At 43.6% G+C, this 15,023-nt stretch overlaps 1 protein-coding gene across 1 annotated transcript in view; it reads right to left on the bottom strand.

The window, feature by feature from the left end:
* The window catches only part of DRP2 (dystrophin related protein 2), a gene marked incomplete at both ends in the record, with an annotated part of 32,785 nt that extends 31,805 nt beyond the window's left edge, over positions 1-980 (bottom strand). The window contains one exon of the mRNA XM_084258072.1: positions 864-980. Coding sequence (XP_084114198.1) covers positions 864-980 — 117 coding nt within the window. The remainder of the gene's footprint in view (positions 1-863) is intronic.
* Between the last annotated feature and the right edge of the window lie 14,043 nt (positions 981-15,023).

The raw sequence follows: 15,023 nt of genomic DNA, 5'->3' as shown, positions 1-15,023 counted from the left end.
CAGTCAGATGTGGGAAAATAGCCCAAGAGGATCTGGATTTTGTGCTTCTCTAGACCTTTCCTTTCCCTCATTACTCTCTCTAAAATGGACTCACTAGCACCCATGTATTCCAACCCTATCATTTTCTCCTCCCTTCCTCTTCCCTGTATATTCAGCTGCTGCTTGAACCCCCAGCAGTGCCATCTGTGAGAACCTAAGAGACATTGTACTTTCTCAGCCCCATGCTTTCTGGACCCCAAAACATTGTAAGGTACATCAAATATACCCTCGTCTGGTCAACTACCTGTGGACCTCCCTCGGTTTTAGGAGAGGAAGCTGCCCTCTCGAGATGACTGCCTCTCCCATCCTCCGCCCACCTACCAACATACACAGGAAGGCACACAAACCACAGCCATCCACTCCTAGGGGTGGAGATAGGAGAGAGGCAGGTATGAAACCCAGGGGATTCTTAGTGGGGTTGAGCCTGGAGCTATAAGACTAAGGACTTGAAAGGAAGAACTGATGGAAGATGAGAGATACCTGCAGAATACCAGTTGCACAGTGGAGAAATCAAGGCAAAGGAAGGTTGTGCCTTATCCGAGTGAAAGATCACAATCTTCCAGGACCTGCTCTGGGAGGTTAACACAGAACAACCTCCTCTCAGTCATGGTAGGCCCATTGGCTTGCCCAAATCAACACCCTTCCTTGCACTATGCTTCCTATAAAAGCTTTCATGAATGGCAGGGATGGGCCAGAAGAAGGTCCCGTGTTACCCAAAGGAGGGTGCTCTTGAGTCTTCAGAAGCATAGACGCCCACAAGAATACACACAGATCCCATGTCCACCCCTTTCTCCACAGGTCTTTCTTTACTATTGGCCTCTTACCTGAGGCTGGGGACCGGTGCTTCGGAAGCTGCTGCTGTGATGGAATTGGTCAGCTGCCCGCCACTCATGACATCGTGGGAGGGTATAAGGGCATCCCTGCATGACCATAGGTTGCATCAGAACCAAGGCTCATGGAGGGCTGAGGATGGGCCGTGCACCGACTTTGAGCATAAGCACCTGGAGGAGAAATTTAGAGTCAAGTCCTAGAAAAGACCTATGAACCCAGCACTTACCTAGAGGCACCTTGACTAGTTATATAAATAAATACTCCTATCATGCTGACCTGCCTTATTCTCCCAGGCCACCATGTCCCATAAAAGACTTTAGTTATTGATCAAATGTACTTATCACTTGCCTATTGTGCTTTGTGCTAGAGACACATGAATGATTTGCTGTATCAGATCTCACAGCCAGGGGTGCGGGGAGGGAGAGGAGGAAGAAGAGCAGTTATGCAAGCTGCTAATTATAATAAAATGCTTGTGTGGCAAATACTATCACTGAGGTTTAACCAGAAGTCTAGGGGAGCACAGTATGGGGAACAACTACCTCTACCTGAGAGTGTGCAAATATTTCAGAGACTGCACTTAAGATGTGCCTTGAAGGGTGAGTAGATGTTTTCCTGTCCGCGAAGGGGGAAAGGGAGGATGGCATTCCCAGGAGAGACCCACCCATGCACAGGGGGAATGTCACAAAAAGGCATAGAATGTTCAGAGAGCAGTAAATTCAGTATGGCTAGAGTTTAGGAGGCAGGGAAATGAAAGACAGGTGCCTGCCCCTGAGGAGTGCCTGTACAGAGAACACAGATACATAAAGTGTTATTTGCATTAACGCCAGAAGTATTTAAGGGGTGGAGTGAAGGGACAGATGAGGTGAGGTCTCCCTGGTCATGTCAGGAAACGCCTCCTCAGAGGAAGCATATTGTAGGTGAGTCACGAAAGAGAAATCGGACTGCCATTAGGCAGAAAAAAGAAAACAAAAAAAGAACATACCAGACGGCACAAAAATAAAATCTATGGTGTGACCAGAGTGCAAGGTAGGTGTCTGGTGGGGAGTAGCAGATCAGGCTGGAAAATGAGCTGTGGCCAGATTGGGTCACTCTTGAATGACAGAGAATTCTAGGCTTTATCTTGTAGACAATAGGAAGATACTGAGGATTTTAAGCAGGGGCGGGGGAGAGGGTGTGTGACAGGACCAGATTTGCATTTTAGAATCCACCTTCTGGAGTTTTTCCTTGGGAAGAACCCTTTGGGAAGCTGTCCTAATAGGCAGAGTTGTAGTGTGGATCAGATAGCGAGCACAGCTGTGAGATCAAATAAATTGGCTCTGATCCATCAGATGTGAGTTGGAAGGAGGTGAAGGAGTCAAAGGTTTCTAATTTGGGGGCCAGGTAGAAAATGTTGCCAACAGCAAGAGAGGAAAGACAGGAGAAGGACCAAACTGGGTGTGGTTGGAGGCGAGGGCAGTGTTTCCTAATAAGCGATGGAGCTAAGCTTATAAAAGGAAGATGTGAGTGGAAAAGTTAGATGTAGAAACCAATTGATAGTCTGATGAATATACACAAGTGTGATGAGACTGGATGGTAAAGATGATGCTTGCAAATGAGGAAAGTGCTGCATTTCAATGCCGGGCAGGGATGTGCAAATCCTGATCCAAAAAGCAGGAACTGAGCATCTTTGATTTCTGGGGCTGACGATGAAATGGCCACCATTTTTAGTCTCTATTTCAGCGGCTCCCAACATTTTAGGTATGAGGGCCCCTTCTTAAGATTTAAAAAATATCACTTCGCCCACTCATACCTACAATAGTAGCTGTACTTTTAGTACTTACAGAGTGAGAAAAGACACATTTCAAGATCTGTGGACTCCTTGCATTAAGTACTCTCTTCCTCAGGGGTCCATGGTACAAAGACTGGGGCTGATTACAGATCATGGAGGACAGACACTTCGTCGTAGTGGAAGTTCATAGAGATGACACAGATACCTGGCTCTTCATCCCCAAAGAGACTCCCCAAAGGATGGGTGATAAATGACTCCCTCCTGATCGGACACCAGCACAAAAGAATTTGCCACTCAGATCAAAAATGAAGTATTGCTATGCACATGTCAGCTTGCTTTCAGACCTCTTTTTGTATCAGCATTTAAATTTTTGTGGATTACGCAAGTAGTGCATATTCTTTATAGAAAAAGTGAAAAACAAAAAACTCACAAAGATGAAAATAAAATGAACTTACAATACTACAACCCAGAGATACCAGGACTAACAGGTGTGAGGTCTTGTCATAGTTTATCAATGAAAAATGTGTACATACACTTTTAAAATAAAACTGTCGTCATATGCCACATACCACCTTTTTCATTTTCTGTTTACATTATGATCATTTTAGATTGCTAACTCTCTCTCTAAACCATGATTTCCAACAGCTACAAAGGTGTTAGAGCACTATATTTGAAGCCACAGGCTTTGGTGTCAGATAACCTTACAGTTGAAACCACACTGTTCAACCTATCAGCAGTGTGGCCTGTGAAAAGTCAGTTACCTCTCCTCACCTCGGCATCCTCATCTGGGGGTGGTCAAGGTGTTGCCCTCACAGAACTATCCTACTGATTATAATTAGTCATGCATTCCAATAGCTTAGCGCAGTTTCTGGCATAAGTACACTGCTCATTAAATGCTTCCTGCATCATTGTATTCTCTTGCATTGAATGGATATATCACAATTTTAACAGAAACAAGTCACACTAGAATGAACAACCTCGTGTGTATTTGTGATACTTTCCTTAGGATGATTTCCTAGAAGAGAGGATTCCTGAATCAAAAGGTATGAATCAGTTTCACACTTGTGATATATACCTCTAAAGTGCCCTAGAAAGTAAGTTCTATCACTTGATAGTACCATTTCCCAGCACACTTGCCAACAGTGAGTATTCTAATTTTTAAAATATATTTGCCAATTTTGGGGGGGAAGATGCATCTTGAGGATTAATCTGCATTTCCTTAATTACTGGAGATGCTTAACTCCCCATTTTAGTGGTCATTTGTTAGTTCTTGTTTTTTCCACTTTTGAGGAAATGCTCTGCAGATTAACCTCTTTCCTGTCCCTCTGTTGACCTGATACCAGGTGGATGTGTCACAAAAGAAAAATAAGCCCAGGAGTCAGAGAAGTCAAATCTTCTAACTCCAGCATAACTGCTCTTATGCTATTTTCACTGACCTCTGCTATGCCACTAACTATGACGTCAACTATGACTAACTATGACCACAAATTATTTCGCTTCTTTAGATCTTGGATTGCTAACCTGTAATGTTAACATTTAAGAATCACCACACACAGATGGTACACGGGTGCATTGGTGAAGGAAATTCTATGGAGACTACACCTGAGGGGGGAGGGGAGTAAAGCAAACATTGTTTAAAAATGAACCATGTAAAAAATATATAAATAAAAAGAAAATTAAAAAAAAAGACTCGCCACACACAAACTGCTAGCACTCCCTGGGTCTGTATATCATGCTTTTGAAGCCCACTGTACTTTATTTCTTGCTCCTCAGCACAATTGGTGAGGTTGGCCCAGGCAGATTTATGATCCCATTTAACAGGCAAAGCAGCTGAGACAAGGGAACCTGGGTCTCCTGATGCCTGGTCAGTGTTCTTTGTTCTATACAAAGGTTCCACTTTTTGCCTCTCTATTTTATGTCCATCCTGTCCCAAATTACTACCCACACACACTGATTCTCTTTCCTATTGCTCCTTTTAATTTGCAGAGGCTGTAAAAAGTTGGAGATGAATCTGATTCGGTCACCAAATGATCACATGTAGGAAATAAGGCATTTAAACTCTAAATGCACGAACGACTTAAGGGAAAAAAATGATTCCTACCTTATATGGGACATGGAAATCACGCTAGGAGAGGTAAAAGGAAGAAGCGTTTACTTCAAGTTTGAGGGATGTAAGATGTATGTATGGAAGAGATGTTTCTGAGCTAAGGAGAAAGAGAAGATTTGCACACACGGAGTAGCATGGAGGATGCTTTTGGGGGTGGAATTAACTCCTCTGTGCTCTCCTCTAGGGATCCCTCTAGATATCCATTTGTGGCTTTTGCCACTCAAAATATCCTTTTCCTGTTTTTTTTTAAAGATTTATTTATTTATTTATGCATACAAGAACTGGGGTACAGGCCAGAGGTGCAGGAGGTGAGAGGATTCACCAGAGACAGAGTGGGGAACAGAACAGGCAGATCTACTGAAATACACTGCTGAGGGGAGCAGTGGGCAAGGCAGGAGAGGTCTGCTGCGCCATGTGGGTAGCTCCCTGGCCAGCCTGGGATCCAACTCATGCTGCAGAGGCTATGGATAGCCTCACAGTGCTGTGGTTAACCCTTTGCGCCACCAGGGAGGCCCCTCCTGGTTCTTTTTTTTAAATTTATTTTCAATTAAGGTAATATCTGGATACCCCCATTAAATATTACCACCGTAGTGCAGCCACTACCAAACTGTTCATAGTCCACTCCGCTTCCTTCTGTCTTTGTCCTTATCTTTCCCTCTTGGTGCTTCAGTTCTGTAGTCAGCAATCAAGGGTTAGTTTTTAAGCTTGTTTTTATCTGACTCTTAATTTAGTTACTTTATATTCTACACACAAGTGACACCATTTGGTATTTGTCTTTCTCCTGATCTCTTTTGCTTAGCATAATCCCCTCCAGTTCCATCCATATTTTTGCAAAAGGCATGTGTTTAACTTTTTTATAGCTAAGTAGTCTTCCATTGTGTATACACACCTCATCTTCTTGATCCACTTACCTGTTTTGGGGAACTTAGGCTGTTTCCATAGTTTAGTATAGTAAATAGTGCTGCAATAAGCATGGGAATGCAAGTTTCCTTTCCAATTAATGTCTTTGAATTTTGGGGGTAGATGCCTAGCTGTGGGAATTACTGAGTCGAATGGCAGATCCATTTTTAATGTTTTGAGACACCTCCATACTGATTTCCATAAGGGCTGGGCCAGTTTTCCTGGCTCTCAGAGTCACACACAGACCTTTCCAGGAGGCTTTAGGGGGAGACAGTTTCTCCAGGGCATAGGTCAAAACTTTCAAAACATGAGAAATACCACGATTCCAAACTGAAAAGCAAGACTATTGGCTTCTGGACGTCAAAATCCCTGCTCAATATTTATTTCTATCCTGCATATTTTTTTGTTTTTTAGTATCATTAAATTTGTTTTATTTTTTCTTTCTCCTGCATGTATTTTTTCACCCAGTGCTAAGCCCAGAGCAGGTCCTTGATGAGCACTCCCTGACTTCATTTACTGAATTGAATTCCAATTAGGTAAATGTACAGGTCCTTAATTTTGTTGGTACAAATTCCAGGAAGTAAGAAAGAAAAGCTTTGGATTTACATATATACTTGTATTTGTGTAAAATGATGTATACAGAATGTTAAAATTTGAAGCAGGACTTGAAATGGCAAAACATTGCAAGCAATCCAAGTGTCCATTACTAGGGGACTAATTAAATAAATAATGGTGCATCCATACAAGAATGCTATACAGCCATTCAAAACAGAACAAAGAACTTTTTGTGTGCCAATATGGCATGATCTCTTCATGTATATATTTTGAGTAAAAAGAAAACAAGAACGAAATAATCCATATTTATATTTTAGGGGTTAATCCATATTTATATTTTAAAAAAGGAAAATATGTGTTTGTATATGCAATAAACCATCTTTGGAAGTATACAAAAGAACCTGTTCACATTGATTGCCTTTGGAGAAGAGAGCCAAGCAGTTACAAGACAAAGGTGTGCGGATTCCTTCCATTTTTCAGGATTTTTCCCTTTTTTATTAATTTATCTTCACAATATGTCTACTGAGGTAATGTTGGTTTATAACAGTGTATTTGTTTTAAAGTTTATATGTTAACACTTCTTCAAAAGTATGTTTTCACACAGTGTTCTTTACCAAGGCCAATAATATGTTCCCTCTTTTTAAAGAGGAGAAATACAACACACTAATAAACATATATGTGAAGTGTATTGAATTACGATAAAGCTAATCCTCATATAATCACTGTCTACTTTGAGATGTAAAATTATTACTCACACCCATAAATGCCCCATGTCACCAATAAGAGATGTAGTTTTTACTGAATATTGTAATATAAATATTTTAATTAAATAATATAATGTAAATGAAAATATAATATAAATATATAAAATGTAAATTAAAAATTAAATGTAAAAATATAAATAATGCAATATATTTTATTTAAATAATAAAAATAAATATATATTTACTTTTTGTATTTTGAACCACATGACTATTTAGTGATTTAATAACACTACTTTCTCCCTCCATCCCCACTCCTCACCAAAATGCCATGGATATCTTTAACTGTTTTGTAGAAATATTGCTAAGGTCTCTTTTTCATAACTGAATAAATAATAACAGTTAAAATTGACTCATTCCGCATTTAACATATATTAACTAAGCTGTCTACCTATATCAAGAGATCTAATCCTCTTGAAGCCCCTAAGTAGTAGCTATTATTGTGGTCTTCACTGAGAGATGAGAATAAGAAAGCATGCTGTGAATAAGTGGTGAAGACCTGGGTGCCCCAGAGAACAAATTCTTCACAGTTACACTATTCTGATCCTATAAATTCGAGAACCCAGTTTCTGCAGCACTGTAATCACTGATTCTTAGCAAGTGGAGAAGATTTTTGGCTACAGGCCACCAGGTAGGATCCCAAGCACTGAGTCAGTCATGCCACTACTCAGGAAAAGACACAAACAATTAAAGAGGGGCAATAAGTGTGGGGTCTGGGGCAGTATCCAGCTGGCAAATCCCCCACAGAGCATTTGAATGATCTTCCTAGGACATCTGAGAAGTAAAATTCTGGTCATCTCTCATAGTGTGATCCCAGACCTTCTCCAGTGCCTTTAGAGTTCAATAAATATTTTTTTGAATGAATGAATAAGTTCTTTCCACCTGTAAACTGGAGAAGTCTAGGAACCTACTCTACAGAAAGACTTGCAGAAGTGAATGAGGATGTCCGCTGCAGCATTGTTTGCAACAGCAAAACTCTGCAATTGACTCAAATGTTCGTCAACAGGGGACTGGTTAAATGGATGCCGTCAGAGAGGCAGCACAACATGACAGTTAAGGGCACAAGATCTGAGCCAGGACACTAGGGATTTGACATTCATCAGCACAGTCCCTGCGTCTGCAAAACAGGGAACACCAAAAGACCGCCTCATAGCCTTGCAAGGAGGGCATCCACAGTTTCTGAAAAGTTCCTTCTCCAAAAGGCTCTTTTGTATTCTTCCAAAGTTTATTGCATATAGAAGCACATATTTTCCTTTTTTAAAACTCACAGTAAATACTCAAATCTTATCTATCACTGTAGCCATTCACACAATGGAATATTATGCCACTGTCAAAAAGAAAGAGGTAGTTATAGGCTCTGATTTGAACATATTTTAGATTAAAGAAAACAAGTGTCAGAATAGAATTCCAATCACAAAATAATTTCTGAGGAGTTGATGAGGGGGATTTGCCTTTTGACTTGAAACACTTTGTGTGTATGTTTTAAAACTAGCTTTTCTTATTATTTTTAGAAGGAAAAAATCAAGAGGGAAGAGTTCTAAATCAAGAGAAACTTGGGAACAGCAGCGGGGAGAAGACCCTCTTTCTACAGGCTACAGATTCTTCTCCCCAGTCCAGGATGACACTTCCTGCTGACCCTCCTCACAGCACTCTTTCTACCTGACAGCTTGCCACTGAGCGACGAGACACACATTTCCTTGGTACCGAGCCTTGTTATGTGTTCCTAAAATAATTCCTGCAATGTAGTCAAAAACCAAAGTTCTGCTTGGATGATCTCACTTAGTGAATAAATCATGGAAACGGAGGTTGTCAAACTGGAAGGGACCTTAGAGATGATGTAGGCCAACCCCTTCATTTACAAAGGGAAACAATGAAATGTGTTCCTGTGAAGTTAGCTGTCAAGCAATTTTGACAAATAAAATTTATTTTCCAGGGAAAAAGTCAGAGATGCACCCTCACAGTGCAGAATTTTACTATAAGCATCTATAAATGTGGTACATCTGAAATCTTTCTACATTGCTGGTGAGAGCAAGATTTAGTAAACTGTTTTGGAGGGGGATTTGACAATATCTCCCAAAGGCGGTGGGATGATTCCCTCCTAGATATATATTCATAGTAATAGACATAAGAATATCTACACACAACAATCATAGTAGACCTAAGTATGAGCCAGAAACTGGAAAGAGCTCAACTGCCCATCAAGGGCAAATGGATAAATAAATGGTGGCGTATTCATGAAATAGAATGCTACACGGTAGTGAAAAATGAGTGAATCAGAGCCACGTGTTATAGTGTGGATAATTTTCACAAATATAACAGTAAATAGAAAACAACAAGTTGCAGAAGAGTACATATCATACCAGGGATATAAATTTTTAAGACATATAAAGCAGCAGTATGTGTTATTTAAAGACACGCACATATGTCACACAAGTATAAATAAATGCATGAGAATAACAAACATGAAATCCAGGATCGTGGTTACTTTGGAGAGAGGGGGATGGAGCTAAAATAAATGTGTAAGATGCAAATGCTGCACTCAAAATGACAAGATTGTTCCTTCAAGCTGTTTCATTTTCCTGCCACTAGTTCCCGGGCAGGGAACCTGCTGGAGAAGCAGCGGTTGGGCACAGTGGGCTGGGGATCCGGAGAAATGGGTTCCACTCCCTTAGATATTCATAGGCTACGAGGAGAGCAATTCCCTTCACGTCTCAGGGTTTTTTTTTACATTTAAAAATGCAGTGTTGTGGAGAAAGACAAATACCACGTGATTTCACTCATATGTGGAAGATAAAGAAACAAAGCAAATGAACAAACAAAACCAAACCAAAAACAAACTCTTAGATTCAGAAAACAGACTGGTGGTTGCCAGAGGGAAAAGGGCTGGGGTGGGTCGGTGAAATGAGTAAAAGGGGTCAACTGTGTGGTGGTGGATGGAAACTAGACTTTTGGTGGGGATCATAATGTAGTGTAGACAGATGTGGAGGTATGGTGCTGTACGCCTGAAACTTACATAATGTTATAAACCAATGCTACTTCAATCTTTTTGTTAAATGCTGGATTGGGCTAGATTATTTTACAATTTTTTTTTTAAACAAATGACTATTTCATCCTTTTTTTTTTGAGCAGCAATTCCCAAAACTGTGCCTGCAAGATGCATATGTGTTTCAATGTAGAAAAAAGTATGCCTTGGTCAAATGTTTGGTACGTACAGGTGACCCCTCCCTCCTTCCCCCAGTACCTCAAAGTAGAAAGTTCCCATGTGGTATAATTTGGTAGATTTTTGTGGGGGTCTCAAAACACTATTACCATTAGTTTACATGGAAAATCTTTTGAGCATTCCTACACCCCGCCAAATAACCTACCAAATTATCCCAAAGAACAACAGTTCACTTTAGGATAGTGAGGGAAAACTGTACTGAGGTGAGGGTTATACAAAATGAAACAGATTTATTTTCAGCAGTACTTCCCTGAGCCTTTAACAGGTTTCTAAACATTGTTGCTCTCCAAGAGGAGATTCAGTGATGAAGCTGTCTCCAAAAAACATTGAAACTAGAGTGCACCCTACCACCCCACCTCCACTCTTATTTTAAAACAGATTCTATTAACATTCCCACAGAAGAGTGTTCTGTGGAGCATTGGTTTGGTAATGGCTGCCCTAGAAGAATTTAGCTCATGAGCTATTTCAGTTCCTGGTGAGTGTTTAGAAAAACCTTTGTAAGGGAGGAATATGGTTTCATAGTGTAACTTCCACAGAGTGGGCTTCCTGTGGGTGAATGTCCCTGGCAAATTTAGAGCACATCTTCTTGGACATCATCAGTGAGAAGAGAGCCCATCTCATTTGGCATCGTGGCAGAGTCGGCATCAGACCTTTGGACAACTGGGTTGGAGGGGCTTGTGTCCCAGATGGGCTCTCCGTAGCTGACCCTGGGGTCTTTGTTAAGTTTGCTGCTTCGAGGCACAGACCCATCTTTTAAGGATGGCAGCACCAAAGGGTGCTCTGTCCAGAACTCAGTTACCTGGAATGCCCTCAGGAATAGGTCTCACAGGAACGGGTGTCCTTTCCATGTGCCTTCAACCCCCAAGAATAGTTTGCAGGAGGTAGAACTGCAGGACAGGGGCTGGGCCACCCAGGAAAAGAGGGGCTCCGTTTTCTTCCACGGAGAGGACATTTATCACTTCCACCTGCAGCCCTGCCTTTGCAGGGGAGTTTCTTTGGAAGGGCTCCAGATTCTCTGAAACCACCCCTCCCCCGCCCCCGCCCAAACCCTGGAGGGAAACTCTGCTGAGGTTTGAGGCTCTTGCCAGGCATTTTAAAAGGTGATTGACCCATGTACTTTCAATCCTAAAACAAGGATTTCTTTGGAAAAGTTGGGAACTAAAGTCAACTCAACATAGAGGTTTCTAAAGGCTTTTGTTCTTTTGAACAATCAAAAAGAAGACGTAAGAGACAAGAATGTTCTTTTCCAGACAGCATGCACCGTGTTCATGGAAGCTGGCAGCTGTTGTGGTTGCCCCAGCTCTGCCTGCCTCCACCCAGCCCAGCCCAGCTCAGTTCAGCTACCTGCTTGGACCCAACACCCATGAAGCCTGCCCGACTCTAACTGCCCACCAGAGGACTCATAAGCCCCAGCCACCCCCACTCTCTCAGGCCCACTCCCAGGCTGGGGCAGGGCCTGATGTCAGAGGAAGGCAGAAAGTGCAGAGGAAGCAGGTGTTTGACTCCAAGAGAGGTAAACCTTATTTCAAAGCACCCCGGGCTATGCTCGTCATAGTACAGCGGTACCTCCTGGTGATGGGGGTAGAAAGGAAACCAAGGGGAGAAGCTGCAGAGAAATGCAACCGTGAAGGTAGATGGAGCCAGGAATTGCATGAAGAGACTCGGCTGCTCTGCCAGCCCCAGGTTGCTAGGTCAGAGCTGGGTGCACTTCAGGGGTGCACTCCTGTGTCCTGTCTGCTGACCAGAACACTCATCTGCTGGGGGCGGCTGCTCCAAGGTCCCACGCTTGCTCTCTCCTCCCTTTCCGGCCAATGCTTTTCACACCTCGTTCCCTTCTCTCCCATTGGGAAATCCACCCTTGGGCAAAAAGCATGTCATGGAGAACAGACAAAACAAATAAACAAGTAAACAAAAACCCCTCTCCTCTCAGAGCTGCAAACTGTAGCCCTTCCTCTTAATCATTTGTAGAGCACAGTTGCTGAAAGGGCTTGAGTTTCTATTCCTGATTGTCTTTTTTCCCCTCTATGAATCCAAGCAGTAGCTACTTCATTGTGGGCATTTTTAATGCAAGTTTTACCCAAAGGCATATGCAGTCAGGCAGGCGCGTGCACGTGCGTGCGCTCGTGTGTGTGCGTGCGCGCACACACACACACTCTCTCTCTCTCTAACACACACACACACACACAAAACCTCTGGAGCTTCCCCTCCCTCAGATCTTTCCCCTCAGCCAGCCGAAAAAGGGTGAGGTTTGGAAATCATTTCTCTGTGGCCTACCTTCTGATTCCTTCAGGTCTGAGGAGCAGGCGGCAACTGGGAGCTGGGAGGCCCGGGCTGCCTCTGTGAATCAGCAAAGAAGTCCCTGAGACAGGGATGCCGACAGCTGCTGTGTGCACACTCTCCCTCTGTCTCTCCCACCTCCCTGCCCTCCTTCTCCTCCTCCTCCCCTCTCAGAGCTGCTCTGTGTTGCTATGCAATCATATCACTGGGACTAACAGCATCACTCCGACCTCAGGCAAAAATACCCTTGACTGGGCAAACGCCGAAAGAGCAAGGACAGTTTTGCAAAACTACCAGAACCTTGGCGGCTCTCAGAGATTTCAATTCATTAGAAGCAGAGCAGGGAAGCGGAAGAGGCTGAGAGGCAGAGGGGGTGAGGGGGAGAGGCTTCTACTGGGGAGGAGGAGACAAAAGACGCCCGGAGATCAATACAAGCTGCTGAGTGAGGAGCCTGGGCCCCGACTTGCACAGATTGAGCCCAGAGCCAAGGCCAACTTTGGAGCCAGCGGCTGGCAGGGGCCCTCAGTAGCCAGTCCAGGATTCAGTTTCTGTGTTGAAGGTTGAAACACTCTGCTCTAGAATTGTCATTGGTACCCAAGGTAGAGTCTTGGGCCCAGGGCAGTCTGCCAGTCACCTCTAAGTTCTGTCCTCACCCCCTCTTAGATCTATATGTAGCGAGAGCTTCGACAGTGAGGGAAACAAATGGACCTTGAATGATTTCAGAGAATCCACTTCTCCCCTCAGCAAATGTCACCCCTGTGGAAGAGAGGATAGTATGAGCTCCAAACACCCCCAAGAGACCTGGGAGAAGTCACTGAAGGATGCAGGGGAATTATATGCCTTATCAGAGAGCCTGGCACATAGTAGGTTACTTAAAAAATATTTGTCAAGTGAGTGGATTGCATGGATGGATAGGTACATGAAGAGCAGTCAGAAAGCCTCTACTCCTGTCCTGCTACACACTTAGAGCCCCAACAGCTCCAGGCCAGGGCAAAGGATAAAAATAACATTTTTCTTTCTTCCCTCCATTTTCTAGAACAGAATGTATATGCGACAGAGAAACAGCCTGATTTGGGAGCGGGTTGCTCAACTTCACTGATTTGCCTCTAAAAGCTCTGATGGCACTTGAATTTAGATCAGAAACTACTTCCTGGTCCAAAGGGCCTGGGACTGGTGTTTAAAAATGTTTATGAAGACTGAGAACCATCATCATCATTATTGAAATCTTTCAGCATGTGAATGAATGGGTGTGTGTTTCCTTTTGAGATGAAATGTTAAGAACTTAAGCTGCTAGCTTCAGTAAAAGGTGAGTGATAAGGCCGGTGTGATGGCCTCTTCAAAACAAGCAAACAAAATGGGAAACAAATTGCCCCCACCCCCAAGCTAAGCTAGGCCTGTGCAGCCCTTCCTGACTGGCCCAAAGTGGTAGCAGCCAGGCCCCCAAGCAGGTGTATGAAAGGGCCTTTGATTTCTGAAAGGGCTCTTGGAAACACATCAGTCTTCTCAATCCACACACCCTCAACAGGGCATTTGTTAGCTATCCAGCCTAGTTCAGACCTGGCCCTGAGTCTTAGTCCTGGCAACTTGCAAGGTTTCTCAACATCCAAGATACCAGGAAACCTTTGCAACTGACTTGGAATGACTTGGGAGTGTGTTTGGGGGCAGGCGGTGCCTAGAAGAATGACCAGAGGAAATGTTGGAGCGGCCTGGTCAGTACAGACGATGGGCGGAACTTGTCCCCCTGACCTCCTGAAACTGCCCAAACCAGAGGCGACAACCCCTGCACGGTGCCTTGGCCTGAATCCTGCCCCTGGCATCCTGAGTGAAGGGATTGCTGGGAAGGGGCAGAGCTGGGCAGCCATTTTTGAGAGTCCTTACAAGAAGGAATGGCCCACGGGCTCTCGGTCCTTTGTTTGTAGAAGCTCCTGGAGAAGGCAGCTGCTGTGATGGATGGTAGATCTTTGTGTCTCTGCAGGTTGGGGCGGGGGTGAGCTGCCCTCCCCCCCCCCCACTTCAGCAACTGCAGACCTCTAGCATATCCTGTCCGCTCCTGTAGCTACAAATCCATCTCACACCACTGACTGGTAACTGGACCTTCTCCCTCTCCCTGTATCCTGCTGGTTAGAATAAATTGTATCTTTTCCTCTTTTGCAGCGCCAAAAGCCCTTTTGTTTGCATTTATAATGGTGGGTAGCCAGACCCAGAACTGGTGAGAGAGGTCCTGAGCCAATGACAGTTTTTTTAGACCCTTTGCCCGGTAACAGGAACACTCTGAGAAATTGTTTGGGCTGGCACAGACACAGAACAACTGTGACAGACACACAGCAAACACATGGGAACCTGACTCATGGCTCACCTCTGGCACCCGCTCACCAGCAGCCAAACAAAACCAGAGTCTAGGTCTAAAAAGAGGAAGGAGGGTGAGCAGACGCGGCTCCGGCTCCCCACATTGACTGCAGTTGGGCTTGCCTAGATCACAAGGAACACTTGGAATAATCCCTTACTTTCTAGCTCTAGACAAAGCATTCAGGCCACAGATACAAAAATACAGTTCCAGTCTCTATT

The sequence above is a fragment of the Talpa europaea genome (assembly GCF_964194135.1).
Source record: "Talpa europaea genome assembly, chromosome: X".
Classification (NCBI taxonomy): Eukaryota; Metazoa; Chordata; class Mammalia; order Eulipotyphla; family Talpidae; genus Talpa; species Talpa europaea.
The sequence above is the reverse complement of the archived record's forward strand: the minus strand, read 5'-3'. Positions and strand labels throughout refer to the sequence as shown.